This window comes from Choloepus didactylus, chromosome 8 (assembly GCF_015220235.1).
Source record: "Choloepus didactylus isolate mChoDid1 chromosome 8, mChoDid1.pri, whole genome shotgun sequence".
Lineage (NCBI taxonomy): Eukaryota > Metazoa > Chordata > Mammalia > Pilosa > Megalonychidae > Choloepus > Choloepus didactylus.
This window is the reverse complement of record NC_051314.1, coordinates 85,116,558-85,139,356: the sequence shown is the minus strand read 5'-3', so window position 1 is coordinate 85,139,356 and position 22,799 is coordinate 85,116,558. Positions and strand designations below refer to the sequence as shown.

Below are 22,799 nucleotides of genomic sequence, written 5' to 3'. Positions count from 1 at the left end.
AACATGGATGAACCCTGAAGACATAATGCTGAGTGAAATAAGCCAGACACAAAAAGAGAGATACTGTATATTACCACTAATGTGAACTCTGTGAAAAATGTAAAACAAATATTTTATATTGTAGGATTCAGGGGACATCGAGATAGAAAGCAACTAGTGAAGGGGGAACGATAATCTAATAAGAACAGATAAACTATTGAGGGTAATCTCAATGTTATGGGAATACTCAAGAATGATTATAGTTTGCAAACTTTCTTGGTGTTCTGGTTTGCTGATGCTGCTGGAATGCAAAACACCAGAAATGGATTGGCTTTTATAAAAGGGGGTTTATGTGGTTACACAGCTACAGTCTTAAGGCCATAAAGTGTCTAAGGTAACATATCAGCAATCAGGTACCTTCACTGGAGGATGGTCAATGGTGTCCAGAAAACCTCTGTTAGCTGGGAAGTCACGTGGCTGGCGTCTGCTCCAAAGTTCTGGTTTCAAAATGGCTTTCTCCCAGGACGTTCCTCTCTAGACTGCAGTTTCTCAAAAATGCACTCTTAGTTGCACTTGGGGTATTTGTCCTCTCAGCTTCTCCGGAGCAAGAGTCTGCTTTCAACAGCTGTCTTCAAACTGTCTCTCATCTGCAGCTCCTGTGCTTTCTTCAAAGTGTCCCTCTTGGCTGTCACAGCTGCAATCAGTTCCTTCTGTTTGTCAGCTCATTTATATGGCTCCAGTGATTTAATTTAGATCCACCCTGAATGGGCAGGTCAACACCTCCATGGAAATTATCCAATCAGAGTCATCACCCACAGTTGGGTGGGGCACATCTCCATGGAAACACTCAAAGAATTACAATCTAATCAACACTGATACCTCTGCCCACACAAGATTACATCAAAGATAATAGAGTTTTGGGGGACATAATACATTCAAACCAGCACACTTGGGTTATGGTAGGATCATGTTGGAAGCAATATAGTTATTTTAGGTTATTTGTTTTTCTTATTCCTTTGTTTTGTTAGGGTTTGTTAATTTTCTTGGGGTATGGTAGGGACATACTGGAAGCAATAGTTAGGTTATTTGTTTTTCTTAATCCTTTGTTTTGTTTTGTTTGAATTGTTTTTCTTAATTTTTTGATAAAGTAAAAAAAAATTAAGGCATTAAAAATTTAGCTTCAATGTAGTTATTTTAGGTTATTTGGTTTTTCTTATACCATTGTTCGATTATGGTTTGTTGATTTTCTTGGGATATGGTAGGAATATATTGGAAGCAATGTAGTTATTTTAGATTATTTGTTTTTCTTATTCCTTTGTTTGGATATGGTTTATTAATTTTCTTAGTGTATGGTAGGAACATGTTGGAAGCAAAGTAGTTATTTTAGGTTATTTGTTTTTCTTAATCCTTTGCTTTGTTTTGTTTGAAATATTGTGTTTTTGTTATTGTTTGCTTGTCTATTTTAATTTTTCGATAAATAAAGTTTAAAAAAAATGAAGTGCTGGAATCCACATTTAACAAAATGTGATTTAACAAATTTAACAAAATTCAACATCTACTTTCTTTCAAATAAAGTTTACCTTTATAGAAGCTTCAACATCCATTCTTGATTTCAAAATATATAATAAAAGAGGAACAGATGGCTACTTCTTTAATATAATAAAATTTATTTCAATCCTAAAGCCAATATCCTTCTTAATGACAAATATTAGAAAGATGTCCACTATCACCATTACTTTTTTTTAACATAGTTTTGGAAGTAATGACCAATTCAAGTAGGCAAGAGATATTAGAAATTAGATGTTTAAAAGTTGAAAAATTAGATCTAAAAATTATTTGTAGGTGCCATGACTGTATACCTGGAAACTCAAGAACATCATCTGAAAAACTTTCACAAGCTTGAATACAGGAAGATGGCTGGGTACAAAATCAATATACAGAAATCTAGCTTCATTTATACAAACAACAACCAGTCAGAAGACATAATAGAGAAAAAGAGTCCATTTACAATAGCAACAACAACAAAATAAAAAAATACCAGGAAATACACTTGTAAGGGAATATTCAAGAGCTTAAAGAAAACTTTAAAATGCTCGTGAAGGACACATCCCCACATAAAACCTGAACCGAAAGAAAGGCATATCAATATTTTGATATCCAAATTCTTGGATAGGAAGACTGTATTAGTGAAGATAAGTTGAGTTTTGCCATTTTAACAAATAACCCCCAAATTTCAGCTGCTTAAAACAATGAAAATATATTTCTCACTCGTACTACACATATCCATCATGGGTCAGCAGGGAGAGCTTCGTTGTTTTACTCTGAGGGACATAGGCTCATGAAACAGCTGTCACCTTGAATAATGGAGGTTATCATGCCAGAGGAAAAGGAGACCTGGGAGATCTCAAACCAATTCTGTTCCCATCTCATTGACCAGTGCTGGCAAATAGCACTAATGATGACCACAAAGAATCAGCACTATAAAAATAAAAGTATAATCTATGAAGCATTCATCAATAGGCAGATCAATAGAAAATAATAGAAAGTCCAGATGTGGACCCAAATGACACAAGAACTTATGATAAATGTGGCAATTAAATCAGTGGGGGAAAAGGTGGATTATTTTATAAATAGCAATGGGGCAACTCCATAACCATGTGGAAAAAATAAGCCAGATCCATATCTCACAACAGAATTCCAAATGGATGAAATATTTAAATGTAAAACAATCAAACAAAAACCATCCATAAAATTACTAAAAGAAACCTATGAAGATTTATATATATCTATATATATAAATTTATATATATATATATATTTATATATATATATATATCTCATAGTGGAGAAGGACTTTCTAAGTAAGGCACAAAGCGCTATTAAAAATATTGATGTAGTTGAAAATAAAATTTTTCTGTAAACCAAAACCCACAAAAGCAGAGTCCAGACATAAACAAGTAGCGGAAATTTACAACTTATATCACAAAGGTGCTAATTATCCAAATGTTTCATTAGGTCTCACAAGTCAAATAAAAAACAAAACAAAAACTCAACAACCTGATTGAAATATGGGCAAAGAATGTGAAAAGAGTCTTTACAGAAAATGAAATACAAATTATTCTTAAGTCTATGAAAAGATGCTTTAATCTCATAATAAAAGAAACAAATTAAAGCAGTGAAATGCCATAGTTCATCTATCATATTGGCTGTAAACAAGAAGTTATAATACCATTAGTCATGATGTGGGGAAATACACTGTAAAAGCAATGCTGGTCAGTTTGTAAATTGTTATAAATTCTTTGGAGAGCAATTTGACAAAATCTACCAAAATTACAGAAGCACTTTTGTGTACATACAAGATTATTCATTTAAATGTATTTTTATAATAGCAAAGTGTTGAAAACAACATAAAAGGTTAAATAAATTCTGGTAAATCCAGATTTTGGAATACTACACAGAGATAAAATGAATGAGTAAGCTCCTTATATATTAATACCTAAGTTCTCTTATAGCTAATTTCTAAGTTATATTCTGAAAAAAGTCAAGTGTCTTAACTGTTTAAAATATGTGAGAAGGGCATAAGATATTTCCTACACATGCAGAAAATATTTTTAAACGGGCATACATTAATAGTCCTACTGCAAGGACTTGGATGGCCAAGAATGGGGCTATTAGGGAGACTTTCCACTCTACCATTTGTATTTTTTGAATATCATATGATGTGAATGTACTATTTTTTAAAAAATTTAGACATAACAAAGGAAAAAAGATGTAAAGAACTGGAGAGTGACCAGAAACATGTTATTTTAAATTCTCAAGTGAATAGAAGTGTTTACACATACAAACAGATTTTAAAGTCTAGGACTAGTCAATCTGGAAAGAGAAAACTAAAGACAAGTATAGAGTAAAAACATATTTTTCAACACATTCCAGATGACTTAAGCTTTGAAATTAAAAATTCTAATTATATCTTGGAGAAGTCTTCCTTTTGCATTTTGTTGCTCTACTCTCTAATTCTCTACTGAATTCAGTCCACAAAACTGTAAATTTCATGAGACTAGGAGGCTTTAGCTATTTTATTCACTGTTACATCTCTAGCACCTAGAACAATCCCTTACACATAGTGGGTGTTCAAATATGTATTTGTTGAATAAATGACATAATTTGCTCCTATAATTAATGGTAACCTTTTCCATAATGTTTTCATTTGGCATCCTATAATTTTACGTTAAAAAATTTCCCCTATATAATAGGTTGGTAACCTCACTCACAAATACTAAGGATAGCAGACCAATTGTCATTTGCCCTGACCCATTTCTGACATGTGCAATTTTTAATAATCAGGACTAATGCCTACTGCCACCAGGTCACTCAGTAGCAAAGTTGCCATGCCAAAACTTTATACATAAACTGCCACTTATTTTAAGAATCATACATCTGGTGAACCCAAGAAGACAACAGAAATTCAGAATAACTGGAAAGCATCTCTAAACTTTTGAAGTTGAGGTTTTGGATAACAACTATGATCCCCAAAATATACCTTAGCTTCTCTACTACAGACATAAATGGATGAAATGGATCCTGTTTATGGCATTTCTTATTTCTAAAAAAAATTATGTATCTCCTTTTGCTACCTTAAACAGGTGTTTAGAACATATGATCTGATAAGGTTATTTGAATCAAGACTATGCCAGAAAACTGGATATATTATGGTGACATCTACCTGGCACGCTGGATCAGCCTGTAGGCAATGTACTTATGGAAAATGTATCCCAGCTGAACTGTATCTGTATGAAGTGTCTCAATTATAAGATTCCTAGCTGTTTTGTGCAACCATGAAGGGAGTCCAGAAGTTCTGGTGGCCTGATTTAAGAGTACCAGGTTCTCCCTCTGAGACTCTACATCAACAAAATACCTCTTTTCCTCCTCTTCTAGCTCTTGGGGAGAGGAAGGGGGCACCATTATCTTGGGTTTCTTGGTAGCTGGAACTGAAGTCAACACCCAGGACTTGTCTATAGGAGGGAACCGGGACTTCTGGCCCCATTCAGAAGGCAAAAACTGTGATGTTTTGGGTAGTTCTGTGGTGAGAGAATGTAGTGATGTCATAGGTTTCATGAGAGTGGGAATGGCCTCTTCATCAATGTAAAGGTTTTGTGATACTTGTGTCCTGTAATTGGAGAGATAAGACTGAAATGTTCTGAATTGTTCCACGTCAAAAGAATCTTGGAGTATCTGCTTTTCTTCGGAAATATCAGAGACCTCTGGCATTTGCAACTTCTTAGTAGTGAAAGGGACTTGAGTTGCCTTGAACTTTGGAGTACTGGGATAGACCAATGCTGGTTTAGATTTCAGAGAAGAAACAATTGCCAATCCTTTCTTACTTTTCTCAGAGACAGAAAATGCTGAATCTTTCCGGGGCTTTCCAGAGCTGGGGGGGATCCATAGTGGAGAAGGTTGCCCAGGAATGGGAAGGATCCCTGGTGCCAGATGCTGCCCATGGGTAAAAGGGGCCCATGAATGGAGAGACTGCTCAGGGCTGGGAGAGAACTGGACTGCCTGGGGCTGCTCAGGAAAGGTTGGTGGTCCAGATTCCAGAAGCTCCCCACAGATAGAGGAGGCCCTAGAAACCAAGGGCTTCCTAGGAGAGAGCGGAGCCTGGAGACTGGGGATTTGTGCAGAGGTGTGTGGAACTCTGGGTTTAAGGGGCTGCCTGGGGGTGAGAGGGAACTTCGATATCGGGGGTGGCTGGGGAGTGGGAGAGCCTCCAGATGTGACGAGCTGCCTATTTCTGAGAAGGCCTCCTAGTGAAAGGCCCTGCCCTGGAGTAAGAGTGGCCCCAAATTTTAGGAGCTGCCCAGGGGCTGCAGGGACCTTTGGTGCTAGGAACCGCACAGGCGCAGATACCCTAGTCCCTCTAAAGGAAGGAAAGGTCTGTGGTTCCAGGAGCTTTCCAGAGTCAGAAGAAATCCCCATTTCTAGAGATTTCCCAGCAAAGGGAGCTTGGGTGAGAGGAGACCCTGATATCTGCAAAGGAGTAGAAGAGGCTCCCAAAATAGATGACTTCTCAGCAATAGGAGATGATGCCAGAAACTGCCTAGGTCCTGGAGATGATCTTGATGGAAAGGATTTCCCAGAGGGAAGAGAAGCCTTCAGTTCTTGAAATGGTCTAAGAGTGGATGGAGCCAATGTGGGGGGCTGCTTCGGAATGTGAGGAGCACTTGGTGTGATGGGTTTGATGGTAATAGGCAAGATCCCAACTTCTAAAGTGTGTCCTGAAGGAGGACCAGCCTGGAGTCGGGAGGGCTGCTCAGCGAGAGGAGATCTTGATTTTAGGTCCTGCTCAGGCATGATAGTAACACCCACTGACTGGTCCTGTCCTGTGGTGAAGGGGACTCCCAAAGGTGGGGCCATCTCAGGGGTGGAAAGAGGTCCCGAGGCAACATCTTTATCTGAGGTGAGAGGGACCTCTAATTCCCAGATATGTTCTGGAGTGACAGGAACCCCTAATGCTTGAGGCTCTTCTAGGGTGAGAGGGGACCCCAAAGCCTGGGTCTGCCTCAGGTTAGGAGTAACGGTTGACATCCAGGCATTTTCTGGGGTGATGGGGATCCCCGATGCCTGGGCCTGTTCCATAGTGAGAGGCGTGCCGAAGGTGTGCTCTAGGGAGGGAGTGACATCCAATCCTTGGGTCTGCTTAAGGGTAAGAGCATCTGATACTTCTTGTGCCTTTTCCAAACTGATGGGGACCCCTAACTTCCTGGTTTGTTCATCACTGAGAGCGGCTTTTAATGCCTCAGCCTGCTCGGGGGTGAGACGGATCCCCAATGACTGAGACTGCTTAGGAGTGAGAGGAGGCCCCAGTGCCTGGGCCTGCTCAGAGGTGAGGATAACCCCAAATGCCTGGCTCTGATCTAATGTGAGAGTGACTCCCAATGCCTCAGCCTGTCCTTGGGTAATAGGGATACTGAATCTCTGGGCCTGTTCTGTAGTTTGAGGGACCTGCATTGCCTGGGTCTTTTCTGAAGGGAGAGAAGCCTTCAGTTTCTGGGCCTGCTCAGGGGTAATAGGGACCGTCAATATTTGGGCTTGTTCCAGAGTGAGAGGAGGCCCTGATACCTGTGCCTGCTTAGGTGTGAAAGGGATCTGCAACTCTGGGACCTGTTCAAGGGTGGGACGAGATCTCAATGCTTGTATCTGCTCTGGTTTGAGGGTGACCTCTAAACTCTGGGACTTCTCAGGGGTGCGAGTGACCCCCAATGCCTGGAACTGCTCAGGGGTGAGAGTGATCCCCAGTGCCTGGGCCTGCTTAGGGGTAAGGGTGATTCCCTGTGCCTGAGCTTGTTGAGGGGTGAGAGTGATCCCCTGTGTCTGGATCTGCTCAGGAGTAAGGGTGATACCCTGGGCCTGGGCCTGCTCAGGAGTAAGGGTGATCCCCTGGGCCTGGATCTGTTCAGGGGTAATGGTGATCCCCTGTGCCTGGATCTGCTCAGGCATGAGGGCAATCCCCTGTGCCTGGATCTGCTCAGGTGTGAGAGTGATCCCCTGTGCCTGGATCTGCTCAGGAGTAAGGGAGATACCCTGTGCCTGGATCTGCTCAGGAGTAAGGGAGATCCCCTGTGCCTGGATCTCCTCAAGAGTAAGGGAGATCCCCTGTGCCTGGATCTGCTCAGGAAGGGTTATCCCCTGTGCCTGGGCCTGCTCAGGGATGAGGGTGACCTCTAAACTCTGGGACTTCTCAGGGGTGAGGATGATCCCCTGTGCCTGGATCTGCTCAGGGGTGAGTGTGATCCTCTGTGCCTGGATCTGCTCAGGGGTGAGGGTGATCCCCTGTGCCTGGATCTGCTCAGGGGTGAGGGTGATCCCCTGTGCCTGGACCTGCTTAGGGATGAGAGTGATCCACTGTGCCTGAATCTGCTCAGGAGTAAGTGTGATCCCCTGTGCCTGGATCTGCTCAGGGATGAGTGTGATCCCCTGTGCCTGGGCCTGCTGAGGGGTGAGAGTGAACAGCTGTGCCTGGATCTGCTCAGGGGTGAGTGTGATCCCCTGTGCCTGTGCCTGCTGAGGGGTGAGAGTGAACAGCTGTGCCTGGATCTGCTCAGGAGTGAAAGTGATTTCCTGTGCCTGGATCTGCTCAGGGGTAAGGGTGATCCCCTGTGCCTGGGCTTGCTGAGGGCTAAGTGTGATCCCCTGTGCCTGGGCCTGCTGAGGAGTGGGAGTGATTCCCTGTGCCTGGGCCTGCTCAGGAGTGAGTGTGATCCCCTGTGCTTGAATCTGCTCAGGAGTAAGAGGTATCCTCTGTGCCTGGACCTGCTGAGGGTTGAGGATGATCCCTTGTGCCTGGATCTGCTCAGGAGTGAAAGTGATTCCCTGTGCCTGGGCCTGCTGTGGGGTGAGGGTGATCCCCTGTGTCTGGATCTGCTGAGGGGTGAGAATGATCTCCTGTGCCTGGATCTGCTGAGGGGTGAGAGTGATCCCTCGTGTCTGGACTTGCTCAGGAATTCGAATGACCCCCTGCTCCTGGATCCACTCAGGAGTGAGCGTGATCCCCTGTGACTGGGCCTGCTCAGGAGTGAGGGTGAACCCCTGTGCCTCAGGCTGCTCACGGCTAAGTGTGATCCCCTGTGCCTTGATCTGCTGAGGGGCGAGAGTGATCCCCTGTGCCTGTATCTGCTCAGGACTGAAAGTGATTCCCTGTGCCTGGGCCTGCTGTGGGGTGAGGGTGATCCTCTGTGCCTGGATCTGCTGAGGGGTGAGAGTGATCCTTTGTGTCTGGACTTGCTCAGGGGTACAAATGACCCCCTGTGCCTGGATCCGCTCAGGAGTGAGTGTGATCCCCTGTGCCTGGGCCTGCTCAGGAGTGAGTGTGATCCCCTGTGCCTGTGCCTGCTCAGGGGTGAGGGTGATTCCCTGTGCCTTTATCTGCTGAGGGGTGAGAGTGATCCTTTGTGTCTGGACTTGCTCAGGGGTACAAATGACCCCCTGTGCCTGGGCCTGCTCAGGGGTGAGGGTGATTCCCTGTGCCTTTATCTGCTGAGGGGCGAGAGTGATCCCCTGTGCCTGTATCTGCTCAGGAGTGAAAGTGATTCCCTGTGCCTGAGCCTGCTGAAGGGTGAGGGTGATCTCCTGTGTCTGGATCTGCTGAGGGGTGAGAATGATCCCCTGTGCCTGGATCTGCTGAGGGGTGAGAGAGATCCCCTGTGCCTGGCTGTGCTCAGGACTCAAAGTGATTCCCTGTGCCTGGGCCTGCTGTGGGGTGAGGGTGATCCTCTGTGCCTGCACCTGCTGAGGGGTGAGAGTGATCCCCTGTGCCTGGATCCACGCAGGAGTGAGCATGATCCCCTGTGCTTGGGCCTGCTCAGGGGTGAGGGTGATCCCCTGTGCCTCAGCCTGCTCAGGTCTAAGTGTGATCCCCTGTGCCTGGATCTGTGGAGGGGTGAGAGTGATCCCCTGTGCCTCTATCTGCTCAGGAGTAAAAGTGAGTCCCTGTGCCTGGGCCTGCTGAGGGGTGAGGGTGATCTCCTGTGCCTGGATCTGCTGAGGGGTGAGAGTCATCCCACGTGTCTGGACTTGCTCAGGGGTTCGAGTGACCCCCTGTGCCTGGATCCGCTCAGGAGTGAGCATGATCCCCTGTGCCTCAGCCTGCTCAGGTCTAAGTGTGATCCCCTGTGCCTGGATCTGCTGAGGGGTGAAAGTGATCCCCTGTGCCTGGGCCTGCTCAGGGACGAGGGTGATCCCCTGTGCTTTATCCTGCTCAGGGCTAAGTGTGATGCCCTGTGCCTGAATCTGCTGAGGGGTGAGAGTGATCCCACGTGTCTGGACTTGCTCAGGGGTTCGAGTGACCCCCTGTGCCTGGATCCGCTCAGAAGTGAGAGTGATCCTCTGTGCCTGGGCCTGTTGAGGGGTGAGGGTGATCCCCAGTGCCTGGGCCTGCTCAAGGGTGAGGGCGATCCCCTGTGCCTGGACCTGCTCACGGGTGAGAGTGATTCCCAGTTCCTGCGCCTGCTCAAGAGTGAGATTTATCCAATTTGCAGGTGACTCCCTAGAAATAGGTGGGGAGGATTGTGTGGAGGTAGGAGGAGTGAATGGTTTGTAGTGTTTTCTATCAGGAAGAATATCTAATGTCTTAAGATTCCTATGGCTCTCTTCTAGGTATAGCCAGGATGCATCTTTTGGCATGCTCTTCCAACTGGGAGAAAGGGTACCTTCAGATAATGTCACTGAAGTTTGTGAGACCAGTTTTTCTAGCTCTTCAGGTTTTTCCTTCTTAATCTTCAGCTGATCCATTGATATTTTCTGCCTCTGCCTTTCATAGTCCTCTGCCTTTCTTCTTGACTTCTGCATCTCCTCATTTTTCTCCCATCTCCTTTTCAGCTCCAGTTGTCTCACTTCCTCCTGAACCTGACTCATCTCCAAGAGCACCCCTTGCTCTTTCATTTTTTGCTCCCATGCTTCCAGTTGCTGCTTTAGATTCTGAAGCTCTTCTTCCTCTTTTTCCCTTTGCTTTTGCTTCTCATCTTTCTCAATCCACTTCTGCATCCCCTGTTTTTCCTGTTCCTTCCACATCTCTTTTTTCTGCCACTGCTTCTGCTTCTGTTGCCATTGCTTTCCCTCCTTCATCTGGGGCCTTGCCTCATCCTCCTCCAGATACTTATTCATCATCTCATGGCTCTCCTTCCAGAGATTCCTTTCTTCTAGCAACTGGTGTTTGAGACTCATGCCAGAAACGTTTTCTTCATCCTCCTCCCACCTTTGTTCTTCCTTCTCCTTATGGTCTTTCCCTGCTATTGAGACTATTGGAACTTCTCTTTCACTTTCTATTTCAGTCAAGATAATTTGCATTAAATTGTTAAGTATTGGATCTAGGTTCTCATAGGAGAGGAAGGTGCTAATTTCAGACTCTGTGCTAACTGATGACTTCAGAAAATGTGATCCTGGCATAAATATGACTGTCTTTTGCAGTTGCTTAGGTTTTTCCCCACCTTGTTCTGCCTGTTTCATATTGTTGTATTTTCTCAACGTTTTGGTCATTATTTCAGCCACCTTTTGGAAATATTCGTCCATTTTTGCCTTTATAATTCCTAATTTTTCAACCTCTTCTTTTTTTAATAACTCCTCCTTTACAACAGTCTTTTTAACAAAAGGCTTTCCTATATTATCAATTTTCTCGTTTAGGAAAGTCATTAGGGCTTTATGAAATTCTTCTTGGTTACTCTGGTCACTTTTGATCTTTCCATTTTCTAGAGCTCTGGTAGATTCTGAAGTCTCTTTAGCTATTCTTGATTGTAATTTTACTAATTGATGAGGCTTCATTTTCTTGGTAAAGCTTATCATGTCCTTCTGTTTAGCTTTTTCTTCTTTGCTTGTTCCTGAAGAGATTTGGTGTTTTCTCTTTTTCCCTTTCTGTGGCTCAGAGGAATGATCAAGTTGGACCATCCCGAGTGGCTCTGCTAGGCTTTTGCTCTCATCATCCTTTGACTCAGTGGTGGCTTCCACTTTAGCTTCTGAAGAAATTTGTTGTTTGTCAGATAAAAATTCAGGTTTGACCTTCCTAACTCGCTCCCACATATCACTTGTTACACTTCTGCCACCTTTGCTCTTTGGTTCAGTAGAGGGGAAATCAGAAGGAATATGTTGACTTTTTGATTCAGTGGTTGACTTTAGTTTGGCTTCAAAAAATGATTTTATTTCTTTTCCCTTCTTTCCCAATGCTTGTTGCTCAGGGTGGTAAATAGGTTTGGCCCCTGAAACTTTCTGTTCACCTTTATCATCACTTAGTTTTGATCCAGAGGTCCCATGAATATACGTACTTTCTTTTGTATACCTTCTTTTCTGTGACTGATACTGGTCAGTCCTGTCTTTCTGATATACATTGCCTTTATCTTCAGTGATACCTGCAGAAGATTTTTTTTGTTTTTTTTCAGGTAAAATGTATTGCTCTTGAGTTAAATCTGGAATCATTTCAGCTTGGACTGCATATGAAATACCTGGGTCCCTTTTGACCCCAGAGCCTTTGGTCCCTTTTTTGGGGGTCTGATCGATAATAGTTTCAAATTCTTTGGTCAAAATAGTGTCCATACTGTCCTCTCTGTCACCAGTTCTACTAATGGGCATTGATGACTGTGGAGAAAGTTTAGGTAATACTTTCAGGGATGACAATGTAGACAATGCTGCAAATAATTGCTGCTCAATAACAGCTTTGGATTGAATAAGTTGTTCACATTTTTCATCTGCATCTTGAAGTTGCTGCTGAAACATTTCATTTTTTTCACTGAGATCTTGTATTATCTTTATGGAGAGCTCTTTTTCTGATTCAGCAGTCTCATCTATGTGCATATTGGCACTTTGAAGGTTAAAAACTTTTAACTCGTCATTTAGCACACTCAAAGCTTTAGAAAGGTTTATTATTGTTGATGATATATATTTAATAGCATTGTTTTCTATTTTATTGAACATTGCAGTGCCTATGAGTTCCTGTAGCATATCTTGGATTTCTGAAACCTTTGTGTTTGTTGCAAATTCATCACTAATCATCTGATCTGGTCTTAAAGCATGGGCTGTTGCAGGTTGCTTTATAACTCTTTCTTTCCAAGACTTCCACAGAGAACTTCTAGATGCTAGAAGAAAAAGAAATAGAACAAAAAGTAATGAGATTGCATTTTTCATTACTTTTGTGTTGTGCTTTATCTATGCTTAAGCCTAGGAAAATTTAGACTAAATTAATGGATTGCTATAGGAAAGATTCATCAGGAAACCTTAGCTCCACAAATAAATAGTATTATTTTTAAAAGAATGACACTTTTGCCACAATCACTTAGAATTTCTGCTTCTAGAGTTAAGGGGAATAACTCAGCTGTGACCTCAACTTACTTTCAGTTACAGTTTGGGATTAGATGTAATATAAACCAAAATTTCCCCTTGACTTTGCTTATGTTTGAGGCTTTCCATTTTCTTTCTTGAGTTCCTTTATTTCTTTTCTCCCTTTTCTGAATCAAAGGTGACCTTGTTTCTTTCAAAAGGGTCACAAATCAACAGACAAAAGTCAAATATTTTACGGGATTTCCGTAATATTCTCAAATTGCTGAATGAAAAACTTAGAACCCCACCCCACCCCACCCCACCCCAAAAACCGTAAAACTGGACAAAATTGTCCAAATAATCATTTTAGGACTCTGGAAATTGACCAAAGGCATACACCAATTTGTGATGTAATTATTCAAGAAAAACTACTGAACCTCAGTAAGAACAGTAGAAGTCTGTGACATTTTAGCCAGTGGCTGCTCTCATCTCCAACCCTCAAGCTCCATGGCCTGGTAGCTCTTCTAGAGTTTGGTAGAGCTGGCTGTGAGGATTGGCAGCTCTGTTGCCTGAGGAGGCTGACTTGATTTGGAGCAGAGAATGGAAAAAAACCTCAGTAGCAAAAAATCAGGTAGATCAACATTGGACCTAATCTGAGGTTGGGATCCTAGTTGGGACAAGTGAAAGATCGACAGATCCATCAGAAATTTTTAACAGGGAGATGTAAAGAACAAGTGAGTCATAGTGGGCCTTGAAAAGCTTTTACATATTCCCATGAGTTTGTAATTCAGTGTATATGTGCAAGGCTGCATGCATCCTCAAAAAAAACAGGAGAGTGTCTAAGTTTTTGTTTCATCCCTGACTAAATTTGATTCGAAGCTTTGCACATTGAGAAAGTAAGAGCTAGAGATAACTTTGAATGTTTTCCTTAACCCACACACAGATCCATTAGCAAAAGTTAGAAGTCTTACTGGATCAATCTGTATCAATCAATGATCTGACCAATCATTGGCTGACTACTGAGCTATGCTGACTCCAAGGTGACTCCCAGGAATTTAGACTTAAAGATTAAAAAGAGATTGAGAGAGAGAGAGAGAGAGAGAGAGAGAGAGAGGGAGAGAGAGAGAGAGAGGGAGAGAATGAGAATGAACCACAGAATTAGTTCAGGCAAGTCACTAAACACCAACAAAAACAAAAACAAATCCCAGAAGGGAGGTGGAATCAGAATCCAGAGTGGCTACAGTAATATCTAAAATATCCAATTTTCCACAGAAAAGAAATATGCAAAGAAAAAGGAAAGTGTGACACATACACAGGGAATAAGCAGTCAATGAAAATGGTCTCTGAAGCGGCCCAGATGTTGGATTTGTCAGGAAATCACTTCTAAAGCAGCAGTTAGATCAAGATGGTAAATGTTCCTGCTTAGAAACAGCAAAATACAAGGGCAGAATCCACTATCTTAAAATTCTGGAAGATGGTCATGACTAGAGAACAACTTAATGAATGCTGATCAGAAAAACTAACTAAAAATGGTAGGAGAGTGATGGGACAAATTTACTGGTCCAAGTCCATCCCCCATGTTTGGATCTGCCTGACAGTTTGTACAGCTCACAGTGGTGGTTCCACAGCCTGGGTGCATTTTAGTGCAGGTCCCGGAGGACCAAAAGACCCATGGTGGCAGTTTGCCAAACCACACTTATTGCCAGTCCAGTTCCTGAGGGCTTGATTACTGGTGCACCTAAACTAAAATATTGGGGGTATTTTACATCAACCCCATCTGGCTCTGTGGAAGACAGACTTAGGGTTCAAGTCTGGGTCCCCTAACCTGGAAGTTACCAGGCACAGAAAAGCTGCACAAAAGGGGGAGCTGAGTTTTGAAGGGTGGCATGGACCCGTGCTGAAAGCTGGAGTGAAAAGGCAGACAGAGTGTGGTAGTGGAGCTGAGCTTACCACAGCTGCCAGGGAGGAAAAACTGTATAAAAATAAAGAGTGTGTGCTTACTTTGGCAGCACATATACTAGAATTGGAATGATACAGGGATTAGCATGGCCCCTGTGCAAGAATGACATGCAAACTCATGAAGCATTCCATATTTTTGTTAACACAATTAACAGCACTGAAATATATATCTGAATATTATTAAAAGCAAAAATGTTAGATTATATATATGGTAACAGAATTTTTTAAAATCCCATGGAACTATACTATACAAACAGTGAACCCTATGTGTCAACCCATGGACATTAGTTAATAGTACAATTATATAAATTTACTATCATCAATTGTAACAAATGTCCCACACCAATGTAAAGTATTGGTGGTGGGGTGCTATATGGGAATCCTGTATTTTATGCATGATTGTTCTATAAACCCACAACCTCTCTAGTAAATAAACAACAACAAAAAATCAAAGAGCACAGCCTGGATTCCAGGAGGAAGAGCCTGAGAGAGGAAATTCTATTTTAAGGGGAAACTAACACATTCTAGGGATTTTTTTTTTTTATGTTACTGTACATACCCAGGGTAAGATGCAAGCTCAGAGAGACCAGAGAAAAACAAACTATTAACCATAGACTGTTCTAAAGGTTCAGTACAAACCGGGCTAAGCACTGGAAAAGAACTTTGACATGCAGCCAATCCACCCTAAAACCTTAGATAAGAGGGAGAATCTGATTTCCTGAGTTAACACATCAAGAAAATCAAATGCCCAGACATCAAAAAAGATTACAAGTCATGCAGAGAAGGAATAAAAGATGACCTATTCAAATGAACAAATTAAAACATCAGAGGAAGCACAGATCTTAGTACAAATGATCAAAGATAGTCAATCAACTCTCCTAAATAAGTTCAGTAAACTAAAGGAAAACAGAGACATAGACTAAAGGAAATCAGGAAGATGATGCACAAGCAAAAAGAGGAATTAGAAAAATTTAAAAGGAACCAAACAGAACTTTTGGGGATGAAAAACATAATAATGGAGATTAAAAATATACTGGATACCGCTACTAGATATATACTCAGAAGAACTGAAAGCAGGGATAGGATGAGGAGAAATAGGAACACTCATTCATTGCTGGTTGAGAATGTTTTAAATGGTGTAGCCATTGCAGAAGACAGTTTGGCAATTCCTCAGAAAGTATAGAATTACATATGACCCAGCAATCCTACTTCTAAGTATAAACCCAAAAGAATTGAAAGCAGGGATTCAAACAGACATTTGCACACCAATGTTCACAGCAGCATTATTCACAATTGCCAACAGATGGGAACAACCCGAATGTCCATCAGCTGATCTATGCATAAACAAAATGTGGTGTATATATATATATATATATACAATGGAATATTATTTAGCTGTAAGAAAGAATGAAGTCCTGATGCATGTGACAGCATGGATGGCCTTGACGACATTATATTGAGTGAAATAAGTCAGACACAAAAGGACAGAAATTATATGGTCTCACTAATATGAACTAATTATAATGAATTAGTTAAAATCTAGAGTTAAAAATTGGAGTTAAAATCTAGGGTATACAAGGAAGTGAATTTCCCTGGCAACGTGGAATATGACTCCTGGGGAGGAAGCTAGACCTGGCATAGTGGGATGGAGAACATCATCTTGTCCAAAAGGAGGATGTGAAAGGAAAAGAAATAAGCTTCAGTGGCAGAGAGATTCCAAAAGGAGCCAAGAGGTCACTCTGGTGGGCACTCTTACGCACAATATAGACAACGCTTTTTAGGTTCTAATGAATTGGAATAGCTAGCAGTAAATACCTGAAACTATCAAACTACAACCCAGAACCCATGAACCTTGAAGACGATTGTATAAAAATGTAGCTTATGAGGTGTGACAATGTGATTGGGAAAGCCATATGGACCACACTCCCCTTTGTCCAGTGTATGGATGGATGAGTAGAAAAATGGGGGCAAAAAAAAAAAAAAACAAACAAAAACAAACAAACAAACAAAAACACCAGTGTTCTTTTTTACTTTAATTGTTCTTTTTCACTTTAATTTTTATTCTTATTATTTTTGTGTGTGTGGTAATGAAAATGTTGAAAAATTAATTTTGGTGATGAACACACAACTATATAATGGTACTGTGAACAACTGAATGTACACTTTGTATGACTGCATGGTATGTGAATATATCTCAATAAAAATGAATTTAAAAAATTCTAGGGAATAGTTTACCAGGGGATAGAATGAGGGTAGGGAATGAGGAGGTGATGGTTAATTTTGTACAGAATTTTTCGTAAGGTTGATTGTAAGTATTTGGAAATGGATAGAGTGATGGTAGCACATTATGGGGAGTATAATTAATAGCACTGAATTACGTGTGTGATTGTGGTTAAAAGAGGAAGTTTAGGGTAATGTATATCACTAGAAGGAAAGCTAGAGGATAAAACATGAGAGATATATAGCATAGTTAACCCTGTTGCAGACAATGAAGATGGTTAATTGTACAAACATATGAATGTTCTTACATGAATTAGAACAATGGTATGTCACTATTACAAGGTGTTAATAATAGAGTGGCATATGGGAAAAATACAACTAATGCAAACTATGGAGTTAGCTAACAGTAGTATTGTAATATTCTTTCCTCAGTTGTAACAGAGGTACTATACCAATGCTAAGGGTCAATAAAAGGGGGGGTATAAAGTGTATGGGATTTTATTTTTGGAACAATGAGAATGTCGTCAAATTGATTGTGGTGATGAATGCACAACTTTGTGATTATACTGTGAGCCACTGTGTACTTTGGATGTATTGTATGGTGTAGGAATAAAACTGTTTAAAAAAAGAATACACTAGAGGCATTCAATAGCAAATTTGAAATAATTCTGCACACTAGAAGACAGGACAACTGAAATCATTTGTCTGAAGAATAGATAGAAAAGAATGGAAAAAAGTGATCAGAGCTTAAGAGACCTGAATTCTGATCCAGCTGTTCTCTGCTGAATTTAGATCACTGAATCCTGCAGCCTTGGCACTTTCTGGACAGGCACCTGCCAGCCATTGTTTTGACCATTGTCAGAAGCAGATTGGACACTGCACTAAAAATACCCTACCTTTGTGGGGAATACATTGCCGAAAATTGCCACCTGTGGGCATTCTAGGAAAGTTCAGTGTTGGGAAGTGGCTTCCCTGACCCTCTTGCCAGAGCCCTTTGGAACTGCTCTGCACCCCTTGTGTGGGCCCTCGGCCTGTTTTAGCTGGGAAATACTGATGAATGAAGTGCCAAAGAAGAGCTTTAACATGAACCCAATCAAAAACAAAAGCCTAGATAAGAGAGGGAAACTAACCCTCAGAATACTATCATCAAGATAATCAGATCCCCAGATACCACCAAAAAATTACAAGCCATAATAAGAAACAAGAAGATATGGCCCAAAGGAACAAATTAAAAAGTCAGAGAAGATACAGAATTTGGAACAATTAATCAAAGATGTTCAAACAAATCTCCAAAACCAATTCAAGGAGATGAAGGGAAATATGTCCAAAGAGATAAAGAATATTAATAAGACACTGGGTGAACATAAAGAAGAATTTGAAAGAATGCAAAAATAAATAAATAAATAACAGAACTTATGAGAATGAAAGACACAATAGATGAGATTTAAAATATGCTAGACTACTCATTAAATTGCTCTTTGAAAGTTATCACCTTTCTGTATATATCTTATGTTTCAAAATAAGGAAATAACTGAAACTGTGGATCTGTAACCCATAACATTCTTTGAAGTTATCTGTATAACTACTTGTTAAATTGTACTTTGAAAGTTATCACCTTTATGTATATATGTTACATTTCATAATATGGAAATAACTGAAATTGTGGAACTGTAATCCATAACATTCTTTGAAATTTGCTCTCTACTTGTTAAATCATACTTTGAAAGTTATCATTGTTATATATATATGTTAAATTTCACAATAAAAATGTATTTTAAAAAAGAAAAAATATGCTAGAACAACTCAACAAAAAGACAAACAATCCAATTTTAAAGATGGGCAAAAGACATGAATAGACACTTTTCCAAAGAGGAAATACAAATGGCTAAAAAAGCATATGAAAAGATGCTCAGCTTCCCTAGCTATTGGGGAAATGCAAATCAAAACCACAATGAGGTATCATTTCATACCTAATAGAATGGCCGTTATTAAATAGGAAACTACAAGTGTTGGAGAGGATGTACAAAAATAGGAACACTTATTCACCATTGGTGGGAATGTAAAATGGTACAGCTGCTGAGAAGAATGGTTTGGCAGTTCCTCAAAGCTAAGTATAGAGTTACCTTACAACATGGCAATCCTGCTATTTGGTATATACCCAACAGATCTGAAAGCAAGGATGCAAACAGACATTTGCACCCTGATGTTATAGCAGCATTACTCACAATTGCCAAAAGATGGAAACAACCCAAGTGTCCATGAATAGATGAATGGATAAACAAAATGTTTATAGGATGGAATATTATTCAGCAGTAAAAATGAATGAAGTCCTGAAGCACATGACAACATGGATGAACCTTGAGGACATTATGTTGAGTGAAATAAGCCAGACACAAAAGGACAAATATTGTATGATGTCACTAATATGAACTAATTATAATATGTAACTGCACAGACATAAAATCTAGACTATAGGTTACCAGGATGTACAATGAGGGTAGAGAATGGAGAGCAGTTGCTTAATATGTGCAGAATTTTAACTAGGTTGAATTTAAACATTTGGAAATGGATAGAGGTGACAGTAGCATGTTATTGTGAGTATAATGAACAGCGCTGAATTGTGAGTGAATGTGGTGGAAAAGGGAAGTTCAGAATTATGTATGTCACCAGAAGGAAAGCAGGAGGTTAAAACATGAGAATGTTTAACATTGAATATTGTGGTGGAAAATGACTATGATTAACTGTTCAAATATAAAAAAATTCTTTAATGAAATAAAACAAATATATGACACTATCATAAGTAGTTAATACTTGTGTACCTGTTGCAAACTATGGACTATGGTTAACAGTAATATCTCAATATTCTTTCATCAACAGTAACAAGTGTACCACACCAATACTAGGGGTCAATAATGGAGGGGGCATAAAGGGTAAGGGATGTTTGGGGTTTTGTTTTTTGTTTTCATTTCTTTTTCTGGAGTAATGAAAATGTTCTAAAATTGATTGTGGTGATGAATGCACAACTATTTGATGATACTATGAGCCATTGATTGTATACTTTGAATGGACTGTGTGGTATGTGAATATATCTCAATAAAAGAGCAATAAAAATGCTAGAGGCATAAAACATCACTGTGAACAAGCAGAAGAAAGGATTAGTGACCTAGACATCTGAAATTGAACAGGCAAAAGAACAGATAGAGAAAAGAATGGAAAAATTTGCACAGGGTCTCAGGGATTTGAATGACAGCATGAAGCACACAAACATACACATCATGGGGGTCCCAGAAGAAGAAGATAAGGAAAAAGGGGCAGAAAGAATATTTGAGGAAATAATGGCCAAACACTTCCCAACTCTTATGAAACACATGAATGTACATGTTCAAGAAGTATAACATACTCCAAACAGAATAAATCAAAATGATACACTCCAAGACACGTACTAATCAGAATGTCAACTGCCAAGATAGAATTCTGAAAGCAGCAAGAGAAAAGAAATTTGTCACTTACAAAGGATACCCAGTAAGACTCAGTGCTGTTTTTCATCAGAAACTATGGAGGCTAAAAGGCAGTGGTATGATATATTTAAGATACTGAAAGAGAAAAACGTCCAGCCATGAATTCTTTATCTGACAAAACTGTCCTTCAAAAATGAAGGTGAGTTTAAAATATTCACTATAAACAGAAGCTGAGAGAATTTGTTAACAAGAGTTCTGCAGGCTGAAAGGAAAATACAGGAGAGAGAGACTTGGAGTAGAGTGTAGAAATGAAGATTATTGGTAAGGGTAACAAAAGATAAAAGGAGAGACAAAAATAAGATATGACATATAAATGCAAAATGATAGAGTGGTTGAAGTAAGTACTGCCTTTACAGTAATAACAAGGAACATTAATGGATTAAACTCTATAATCAAAAGACACAGATAGACAGAATGGGTAAAAATATATATAAAATAATCCACCTATATGCTATATAAAAAAGACTCACCTTAGATCCAAGGATACAAATAAGTTGAAAGAGAAAGGCTGGAAAAGGATATTCCACACAAACAGTAAGCAAAAAAGAGCTGGTGTAGCTGTACTAATATCAGACAAAATAGACTTTAAATGCAAAAATGTTATAAGAGATGAGAAGGACATTATATATCAATAAAAGGGGCAATCCACCAAGAAGAAATAACAATCGTAAATATTTACGCACCTTACTAGGGTGCCCCAAAATACATGAGGCAAACATTGGCAAAACTGAAGGGAGAAATAGATGTCTCTACAATAATAGTTGGAGACTTCAATACACCACTTGCATCAATAGATAGAACATCTAGACAGAAGATTAATAAACAGAGAAAATGAATAAAATGATAAATGAACTAGACCTAAGTTATATACGGAACATTGCAGGCCCAAAAAGTAGGATTTACATTCTTCTCAAGGGCTCATGGATCATTCTCCAGGATGAACCGCATGTTGAGTAACAAAACAGGTCTCAATAAATTTAAAATGGTTGAAATTGTACAAAGCACTTTCTCTGATCATGAATGAAGCCAGAAGTCAATAACGGGCAGAGAACAGGAAAATTCACAAATATATGGAGGTTAAACAATACACTCCTAAACAATCAATGGGTCAAAGAAGAAATGGCAAGAGAAACCAGTAAATATCTTGTGATGAATGAAAGCAAGAACACAACATATCAAAATTTATGGGATGCAGTGAAGGCAGTGCTGACAGGAATCTTTATAGCCCTGAATGCTTACATTAAAAAGGAACAAGGAGCTAAAATCAAAGACCTAACTGCACACCTGGAGGCACAAGAAAAAGAACAGCAAGCTAATCCCAAAACAAGCAGAAGGAAAGAAATAACAAAGATTAGAGCAGAAATAAATGACATTGAGAATTTAAAAATAGAAAGCAACAACTTAGATGAAATGGACAATTTCCTAGAAACACTAAAACAACCTACACTGTCTCTAGAAGAAATAGAAGACCTCAACAAACCAATCACAAGTGAAGAGATTGAATCAGTCATCAAAAACCTCCCAAAAAGAAAAGCCCAGGAACAGATGGTTTCACGGATGAATTCTGTGAATCATTCCAAGAAGAATTAATGCAAACCTGCTCAAATTCTTCCAAAAAATTGAAGAGAAGAGGATACTACCTAACTTATTCTATGAAGCTCACATCACCCTAAAACCAAAGCCAGATAAAGATACCACAAGGAAAGAAAATTGCAGACCAATCTCCTTAATGAATATAGATGCAAAAATCCTCAACAAAATACTTGCAAGTTGAATCTAACAGAACATTAAAAGAATTATATGCCATGACCAAGTGGGTTTTATTCCAGGTATGCATGGTAGGTTCAACACTAGAGAATCAATTAATGTAATACACCACATTAACAAATCAAAAGGGAAAAACCACATGATCATAACAATTGATGCAGAAAAAGAATTTGACAAAATCCAGCATCCTTGCTTCATAAAAACACTTTGAAAGACAGGGATAGAAGGAAACTTCCTTAACATGGTAGAGGACATATATGAAAATCCCATAGCTAACATGTTGAATGACTGAAAGCTTTCCCTCTATGTTCTGGAATGAGACAAGGATGCCCACTGTCCCCATTCCTATTCAAGATTGTGCTAGAAGTTCTAGCTAGAGCAATTAGGCAAGAAAAATAAAGGCATCCAAGTTGGAAAAGGAAAAGTAAAACTTCCACTATTTGCAGATGACATGATCCTATACATAGAAAATACAAAAAAAAAAAAAAAAAAAAAAAAAAAAACCTACAACAAAGGCACTAGAGCTTATAAATGAGTTCAGCAAAGTGGCAGGATAAAGAT

The 22,799-nt window shown here is 40.1% G+C and overlaps 1 protein-coding gene and 1 non-coding gene across 2 annotated transcripts in view; one reads left to right on the top strand and one right to left on the bottom strand.

The window, feature by feature from the left end:
* Positions 1-22,799, bottom strand: part of FAM186A (family with sequence similarity 186 member A) — a 73,745-nt gene that overhangs the window by 30,305 nt on the left and 20,641 nt on the right. Inside the window, exons 4-9 of the mRNA XM_037847440.1 lie at positions 9,865-12,593; positions 8,821-9,504; positions 7,855-8,388; positions 7,195-7,605; positions 5,828-6,597; positions 4,710-5,719 (exon numbers count right to left, since the gene is read on the bottom strand). Coding sequence (XP_037703368.1) covers positions 4,710-5,719; positions 5,828-6,597; positions 7,195-7,605; positions 7,855-8,388; positions 8,821-9,504; positions 9,865-12,593 — 6,138 coding nt within the window. The remainder of the gene's footprint in view (positions 1-4,709; positions 5,720-5,827; positions 6,598-7,194; positions 7,606-7,854; positions 8,389-8,820; positions 9,505-9,864; positions 12,594-22,799) is intronic.
* On the top strand, positions 14,768-14,871 carry LOC119543595. Its single transcript, XR_005218659.1, has one exon. It is a non-coding gene; the product is annotated as a U6 spliceosomal RNA (small nuclear RNA).